At 34.9% G+C, this 9,326-nt stretch overlaps 1 protein-coding gene across 1 annotated transcript; it reads right to left on the bottom strand.

Moving 5' to 3' along the window:
* Window positions 1–233: 233 nt before the first annotated feature.
* Window positions 234–8,930, bottom strand: LOC104080612 (cadherin-10-like; the record flags this gene model as incomplete). Its single annotated transcript, XM_009583055.1, has 4 exons — window positions 8,700–8,930; window positions 5,534–5,787; window positions 2,657–2,793; window positions 234–355 (listed from the first exon to the last, which is right to left on the bottom strand). Coding segments are annotated over exons 1-4 (744 nt in total), but the record flags the coding sequence as incomplete, so codon positions are not given.
* Window positions 8,931–9,326: the final 396 nt, after the last annotated feature.

The following is a 9,326-nucleotide window of genomic DNA, read 5'->3' as shown; positions in this document are numbered from 1 at the left end:
GGATTTAACAGTAGTACAGGGTTAGGTAAAGAAAAGTGGTAATTCACACGCTGATGCTGTTGTAATATATTGATATTTCACTCTAAGCCTCACCTATAGAGCTACTTTGCTTTCATTTTTAATATTTCAAAAGCTGTTTTGGACATGATTTCTCCCAGGCAACAGGCAAGAATGATCTACAATTGAGTGCCGTGGCAAAACTGGATAGTGGAAAGTGTTCATCAAAGGCATACCTGTCCAGCTCTTGCATTTTCACAGACAAAAGTATCGTAGAATACAGCAAACTGTGGGGCATTGTCATTAACATCCAAAATTCTTACGTAGACAGGTACACGAGTAGTATCTTTGGGGTTGTCTGACAGGAGAAGAAAGAAGAAGAATGAGTTTATTTTCCTACTAAAAGTTTTCTGTTTTCTTCCAAATTTCATGAGCAATAGACATGCAAGATTAGGTATGAAACTGGTCAAAAATTAACGTACAAACTAATACCAGGTAAGAATCAGGCCTCCTGAAAAATAAGGAGATGTTTTGCTTAAAGTAAAAAATATATTAAAGTATTGGCGTCTAGTGAGTAATTAAGCTTTTACATGAAAATAAGGGCTGCAACTGTTAATAATCTATGCAAATATAGCATATGAAAAGTATGCCTATTACTATCATGACAAATTTGATTATTTGGTGGGTTCAAGAGTATTATTCTGCTGTAAGGTTTTGATTTTTAATTTTCAAATTATTTGTGATCTGTTTTGTTTTACACAGAAAAGACATTGACTTTGTGCATACATGTTTTGGAAATTTTTCCGGCCTGACTTTCCTCCCTTGTGCCTTAATAAATAGGGAGAAATTCCAACAAAGCCAATGAAAGTATCCCCCCCCAAAATCTGGTAAAGAATTTATTAGAATCAGAGTTTTTATATTTAAATTGCCTTAAAAAATACGAATGTAGATTTTCAGACCTTAGGTTACGAAACAAGAATAGTAACCTCCCCCTTGCCAAATGTCAAAACCCTAGTATTATTTATAGTGCCTTCTCATTAGTATAGGTTAATTCAGGAATACAAGTGTCCCTGTTCCCACTTGCTGATCCTAGTTGCCATACCAAGAATCTGAAATAATGCCTGGGAGTGAAAAAGTGCAGCCATTTCTTGGAATTCTGCGGGCTGGTAGCTAAATACTGTTATGATTTTGCAACCTTAATGGAATAGAATAAGTAACAGTAGAGATGATTCAAAATTACTTTTTTTTTTTTTTCCCCTTTTTAAACTGCTTCAAATAAAACAGTAAACGTTTAGGAGTAGCTGGCATTAAGTTCACTTGTTATTAATAACACCTTTGCTAAAGAGTGTGATGTGGATCTTTTTGACATCCTGAGTTGTTTAAAATGGCAGGTTTAGGGCACTGTTTTTCATAGCCTTTTACATTTTTGTACTAACTTTCCAAATGAGTTCTAGTCTTAACACTGCTGTCCCATTGTGTCGTGCTTCACAGGTAATATTTTTAAAGATTTAAAGACCTAAATCTAATCTCCCCTTTCACTTCTTTCTCCAAAACTAATGTACCTCTTTGGAGAATGCTAGCTACTCCAACTAGGTCCAGAATGTAAATTTTGCTCAAAGTATCGTGACAAGGAAATAAGTTTAGCACTATGATATACGCATACAAGGATACTAAGTTTTTTCATTATATAAATACTTTTGAAAAGTATTCTTACAACATTGGACAGCACCATGAAGGATTGTAAGCTCAGGACCATGCATTACAAGAGGAAAAAAAAAGGTTTAAAAAAAAAAGGTACAGCTATGGGTATGCTTGATACAACCAGCCTATTGCTCTGGACTACAGAAATGAGGCCAGGCAGGCTAAGAGTGGTGAATTGGCTGGACACGATGTTCCATTTAGTTCTCTGCAGTGTAGTTCTTGCCAGCCATGCTTCACTGCTGATCAGCAATTTTTTTTTTTTTTTTTGACTGATGTAGAATTAAGCCTAAATAACCAATGTCTTTGAAAGCAAGTGATCCTCACTAGCTGATTTCAAAGATCAGACCTTTGTCCCTTTGAACATCTTTTGTCGGGCGATTAGAGTTAATCTCAATAATGTAGCAGGTTTAAGAGGATCTCTGCTTTCCTCTTTGTACTTTTAACATGAAAATATGTACAGAGAGCTGATTTAAATAGTCCAGGAAATGCTACAGCTTAGGGATCAAATTGAAACTAACTTGTAAGCTGTACTGATTCCAAGAGGTGTAGGTGTAGATACCATACGAAGAGATAATGAAATTATTTCTAAGGAAATGAAGAAAACCATAGAGACAAAACCATAGATTACCATCCTGAACTCTGCTACTTTGACAGCAAAATCATGTCATTGTCCTCAAAGAAAAGGAAGAAAACAGAATTATTCCAGTGTTATTATTTAATTGGGACACACTTCAGAAGTAACTTGGACATTAAAGGTCAATGGTGAAGTAGGTGAGGAAAAAAGCAATGAGGAGACAGCTGCTGTTAGATCCCCCCAATTTATTTTCCCAGAATATCTAATAGAAAGGGGGCCTGTCCAGGGCGGGGGGGAAGGAAGGGAGTTTTTTTCTCATGAAGTCACAGCTGTAACTTTGCAGGCTAAGGAAAACTGAAAAGAAACAGAGACAAATTGGCTTACTGATCTCAGCTGCTATAACACTAAGATTGTGCCATTGTGATATCTCACGGTCAAGTGGCTTAGAAGTATAGATGGACCCGTTTCCAGAATGAATATTAAATATCCTGTCAAGGTCAGTGTGACGATCCAGAGAAAACCTAAATATGATAACGAAAGAAAAAGTATTGTCAAAATGATAGAAAATGGAAGAAAGCCTATATTTCACAACAAGTCAATACAGCTTTTAGGTTCTATATGTTACATTACAAAGGTTAGTTTTGAGAAGACATATATTTAGTTTCTATAAACACTTAAGAAAATTCTCAAGGTTAGTTCCATAGAATGAGGAAAAAAAATTGCAAGAATTTCATAAATATGATGCAGTAGTGTAAAATTTGATCATCTGAGCTTTTATAGACATATATGAGAATCATAAAAAATAAGTCAGGATTTCAATATAATAATTAAAGAATTGTTTTAGTCCTGAAAGGAAAATTGCCTTTGATGTACTGTTCCTTCAGACTGAGACCGACAGCTAATTTACAAGCTTTTCAAAAGTATTGTTATAAGCTCAGCTTCTACACTTTAGGATATATTAATTTACTAGAGGTCAAGTTAAAGTTCACAGTGCAGAACTTGCACTTTCATGAATATACTGATGTTAAAGGACCTTCTATGTTGCTATAGTTACTGTACTTCTGCAAACAAAACTTCTACTAACACAGTATGACAGAATGTCAAACTAGAATCAGAAAATTGCTCTTTCCTCCATTTTTTCTGCCTTCAAAGTTAGGATTGAACATTTGATGTGGAATTAAATGTAGGATTTTGTGAAGTACAGAACATTTATCTAACTACCTGGCAGAATTGGGCCAAATTAAAAACAAAAAAGTCTGCTAGTATGCTTGTACAGTATTGTTCATGTTTCTATGAACTTTTATGAGTGATCTAAACAGTTCATCAAGTGTATCTATTTTTACTTACAGTACTTACTAAATTTGATAATAGCCAGGAGATAAGCACATACTTTTACCCCATCATATTACTTCTAATGGCCAGCAAATGCTACCAAAATTATTATTTTCAGAAAATACCTCCACATTCATTGAACAGAAATAGAAATTAGTGCAACAGGAAGCTATTGGCACTCAATTTATAGGAAGCCTATCTTATACAGAATTTTAATAAACAGAAACTAATATTTTAAAATAACAGCTAAACAGAAAAAAAATGGAAAGCTGAATTCTACAATCTGAAGCTGTAATATTTTTTCTTCATAACAGTATTAAAGTATTATACAAACTGCCCTAATTTCCAAATATGACAACTTTCAAAATACTTTAGTTTAAATGTTAGCTGTTCACTTCTGGGATAAACACACAGTACTCTGCATTTAATATTGATATTGTAAGAAGTAAAGGCATGTAAAAACTTATCCTAGGTAATCTTTGAATGAATATACAAGGTTGCTTTGAAAGTTGAGGAACAGAGCAAATACTAAAGAGAATTTGACCTACGCTATGCAAATTGTTTTAAAGTTCTTGTCTTCAACTAGATAGCATTAAATGAAAGCTAAAAGAAATGACTGTGCTATGAAGAGCATTATCACATATGTCTTCAATTTTTTTCTTCAAGCAAACTAAATCTAGACTCAATGGTCCCTTTCAATTTTTTAGAAATTTCTTTACCGTTATTACTATTGGTTTGCTCCACCTGCCTCTTTTAAATTATGTTCTGTGGGAGAGTGAAAGAAACATCAACAGAACATAAAAAAATTATATAAAATAATCTTTAGATTGCTACCCTGTGTAAATAATAGCGATGAGGGAAATACCTGCCACAGTTCTTCAATTCATCAAATTGTATTAGAAACAAAATGAGCAAAATCTCCAAGTTTGTTCTTTTTCCAGTCACGATTAAGAAAATATAACTACTAAAATTGTCAGTTGTCTCATGCAATTGGAGTGGATAAAAATGAAATGCTAAGTTATTGATATATTCTTAAATTTTAGAGGCTTGGTGTTATCTCCTATCTTTTTCATACACACGAATCACCATAGGAGAAAATTAGATTCAGTTTAATTTTCTAATCCAGTTTTACCACCTGGGCCTCATTAAGAAGTATGTGACAATTGACTCAAAGTCAGTAAATAAGGTTCTTTTGCCAGAATGTAATTTTTGTACTTTGTTCGGTATTTCAGACAACACACATCCAACTTGGACAGCATTGTCTTACCTGTTTCTTAAAGCTTATGCATTATAGAAAAAAAAACAAAAAAACCCACACCAAAATATAGTTTACTACATTTAGCTAGAGGTGATGTAGCATGTAGCGTCTAGTAGTATATATAGAAAAGATTTTTTAAGATATTAATCTTTCAATGTCTAAGTTCTTGGGGTATTTGAGAATGCACAAAGATAATTTTATTCTGTATAGCAATCACTCTGGCAAGCCTGCAAAGCAGGAGGCACCAACCAGAGCAGGTGAGATCTGCACTGCATACTTCCCAGGACTGACCTGAGGAAGCATTAGAAAGCTCTGTCCCTTTCCTGGGCCATATACTGGTTTGACACTTTTTCACAGTGTGAAGCAAGAAGTAGTCCTGAAGAGCCTACTTGAAATCAATGTGTAATTTTGTAAGTTTTCTGAGATTTGAAGTACTAGAAAACATTTCCTGTGTCTCTTGTGTGCAAGTGAATGGCTGTTCCCTGAGGTGTTCGGAGGCTTACTGATAGCATAATTCTCAATTCTGTCTATCTCCGGGACGCTAATAAATAACAGGAAAAAACATTAGCATCTTCTTCCTGTGTACAATGTATACGTGAAAATTCATGTTGTATTACTATTTCTCCTAATTTCTTTACCAAATGACGTGTTTACAGAGACTGGAGTATTACCTTATCGGACTTGAGGCCGAATCAGGATCCCGTGCCATTACTGTTCCTATTATTGTCCCCAACTCAATATCTTCATGCACTTCAAAAAGGTAAGAAGACCTGCTGAAAACAGGAGGTTCATCTACATCTTCTACAGAGATTTTCACAATAGCTGTATCTTTGAAAGGCCCAAGATAATAGAAGCGTGGATCCACATGGGTATTCTCAGCTTCTACTTTCAAGGTATAAAGTCGTCTCGTCTCATAGTCCAGTGGCTAAAAATGAAGACAATGATAAAGTTTATTAAATTACATTACATATTGATAGACGTTGACTTATATACATAATGGAAACTGAAGAGGACTCAAGCCTTGTCAGATCTTGCCCTGGGTTGGGGGAACCCCAATACAGTTCAAATTTTCCACAGCATAGGGATCACTTTCTCTAGTAAGAAATTTCCATTGTTTTTAGAGGAAGTTTCTCTTCCTAAATATTGTTTGAATTATCGTAGCACCAATGACAAAAAGATTTTCCGTGCAAATTTACCAATTATTTAGTGAGTTTTGCAGCTATTTCACAAGAGTATGGATTTGAAACAATCATATAAGCATTTAAAATACTTGAAATACAGACTTGAAGTACTGACATTCAAACCAAGGTACTTAATACTAATAATTCTCAGGAAATATTATAAACTCTTAGATACTGAAAATGGCCTGAGTATCCTTATTGTCAAACAAATGTAGCTGGCCTTTAATATCAGGAATGTTTTAGGTTTCTTTTAAGGAGGGTGTGTGTGTCAAAGTTCTCTATATCTAGAGAAATAGTACGAGCTTAATCTTGTTCCTTTTCATTTAATTTAATGAATCCAACATCAGAGATTTTTTTTGCAAAATAGATTTGACATTTTTGTCAGCAGTTCCTTTTTAAAATGGAATGAGGAAAGGTTCAGGGTTATAATTAGAAACCATTTTGGATAGAAAAAAACTTCTATTCCTTCAAATTTTTCTAACTGTCATAGATAAAAAGTGTTAGCTAATTAATGATACTGAAGAAATGAGCAAGCTGAGAATTTACCTTTCTGACACAAAGACGACTTCATTAACTCCCCCAAAATCTCAGGGAGATACCAAACTGGTGGTTTTCATTCATCAAAATAGGTGGTAGAAGACTTGTTTTTTCTGCATAACTGCTTTTAAATAAAAATTAATGTTCATGAAAGATGCCAGAGTGACAGCCTACAAATTTAAATATTTTATTTAAGAGCAGAAAGATGCAGTCCAGTGAAAGAATGAGTTTCCCCACTGCCCCAAACTTGTTTTAAAAAAGTAGTTAGAGCAGAAGGGAGAATATCTATGAATGTAATTGAAAAATGGAACACAGTGCTGCTATTTAAGCTAGATCTGAGACTATTGGTGTGTCTATAAAGTGCAGCATGCTGCTGTTAAGGGATGCTGGCTTCAAGCCTAGAAGCAAAGAAGCCATGTTAGTTCTGCTTTATTCTAATTAGCTGGCTTAATTTGCCAGAAGGTGCGCCATGCAGATGTAGTTAACTTGCTACTGGTATATTCACATCCAGTTTGGACATCTCTTCAGGCTACGCTCCAAAATATGGATATAAAACTTGTGGATTATACACATATTCCAACATATCACCAATAATGAACAAAACTGTTGCCCAAATATATGAAATTGTGGCAAAGCAATTATTTTGTCTTTGAGAACTTGTATAGAAAAACCTTGTATAGAAAAAGTTATTTTGCAGCAGCTATTAAATTCAATCTTAGTAACTTAAGGGCTCAGTAAAGGAACACCAGCTATTTGTAGTTATTCAGCATTGAAAACAGAAATGACAATCAACGTGGCTAAATAATAAAGAAAAAGAGAATATTTTCATAAATGAACAAACTGAACATATCTTCTTCCTTGCTAGTTAATGCTGTTGTCTGTGCTATCCAAATAAGCTACATATTTGTCAATATGAGAAAACATCCTGAAAATTGCAAAATGTGTCAGATTGCTAATGACAAAATGAGAAGATCTTGTTTATTAGTATTTATTGATGACATTTTTGGAGCTGCTGTGTTATAAGTTATGAATTTTTTATGCTCGATCCAGTTATTAGACTGTTTTTTCAAGACTGTATTGATTTAATATAATAGCAGTCTGTGTGAAAAATCTGAAGCAAGCAAGAAAGGAGCATCTCAAGAGAAGCCTTCGCAATCTTCTAGGAAAAGGAAAAACATCGGGCCCCAAACTTCGTATTGTCGTTCCTTCCCAGGTAAACTACAATGCTGACTATGAGCATAGAAGAACATAGAGATTAAAAAGGAACACACTCTGATCTTTGCAGAACTTGTCTTTTCCTTGGTTGCCTTTAGCAAGAGACGTGGAGATATATTTTATAGTAGTGTGTAATTCGTTATTCTAAGCTTATAGAGGTTTGTTTAAAAAGCTAATATAAACAGTGTTTTATCTTACAAATACTGCTTGAACTTTTTAGAAACACATCTCAAAATCCCAAAGAAAAGTACTGAGGGACTTCTGGAAGGGAAATTGTTGAGGAGCAGGAAAATGGCATTTCTAAGTGTGAGATATTACACCTCTGAAAGTGTTCTGAGATGCAAGACCGAGGACAGAAGTAAAGCTAGCTCTGAAACAGGGACACCATCATTATTCACTGCTCATGTGTTAGCCAGCTGACATGTTGGAAACCGGAACAAAACAAACAAGATAGCTTGCAACTCAGCTTCCGTGAGTGTGTTTGTGTTCTGGCATACACTGGTCACCAAAGTTGATGAGAATCTCCTAGATAAAGAAAACCTATGTCTCTCAGTAGTGAGTGAACTGCATATTGCTTGCTGAAAAAAATAGGTTACATGAATACTAAAGAAGTCTGTATTTGAAATCAGAGATAATTAGTAGTAACACATTGGGGATGGTCCTTTTTTTACATACTTTGCTGGCAATAATGCTTTAAACCTATGCTGTGTCTCAGATATTGTTACTACCTGTTATTTCCAGTTCATCTTAAAAGGGAATAGTACCATTCAGTCACTGATGGGGATGCTTGCAAGTGTTAAGCAGTTAGAACATGCCATCATATGATCTAAGCACTTTTTTCCAATGAACATTTGTGGCATAACATTGACACCAAAATCATTCAGTGAATGTTGCTAATAGACACCTTTTGCACAGTTATGATGCCTTCCTGCGTGTCCTTCTGTGTCACAATATCAAACATATCTGTCCCATCGCCATCTATAATTCTGTACTCTACTTCTGCATTTTTTCCAGTGTCTGCATCTGTGGCTTTGACGCTGCCAATGGCTGTCCCAACTGGGGAGGACTCGGGAATGCGGAGGTGGATGGTACCTGTCAAAGAGACAAAGAGCCGCTCAGGAGCCCCACAAGCCATTACACATGCATTAAGTAACGTGTCACACAATAGCCAATTACATATTTTTGTGTATCTTTTATTCTAGAGAACTTGCCATTTAGTACTGGGAGGATGGCCAAAATGTGAGGCAGAGAACTATGCAGGAGAAGACTTTAGGTAGAAGATTGAAAACAATATCGTAGAAAAACAAAATCATAGAAAAATTGGATTGAAAAGGACCTCTATTCTTCTATCTCAAAGAAGAATCAACTATGTCTGTACTTTTCTTGTCTATGTCATTCCTGAAACATCACCTGGAAAGCCTGCTCTGTGTTCTTTTCAGGCTTCACTCTGCTTTTTTTCCCTTAATGTCTAAGGTGAATCTTTTGGGATACATTTTACATCTATTTTATCATGGAAGCAATACAAAGAACA

The sequence above is a fragment of the Fulmarus glacialis genome, unplaced genomic scaffold, assembly GCF_000690835.1.
Source record: "Fulmarus glacialis isolate BGI_N327 unplaced genomic scaffold, ASM69083v1 Scaffold44338, whole genome shotgun sequence".
NCBI lineage: Eukaryota > Metazoa > Chordata > Aves > Procellariiformes > Procellariidae > Fulmarus > Fulmarus glacialis.
This window is presented reverse-complemented; position numbering and strand designations above follow the sequence as displayed.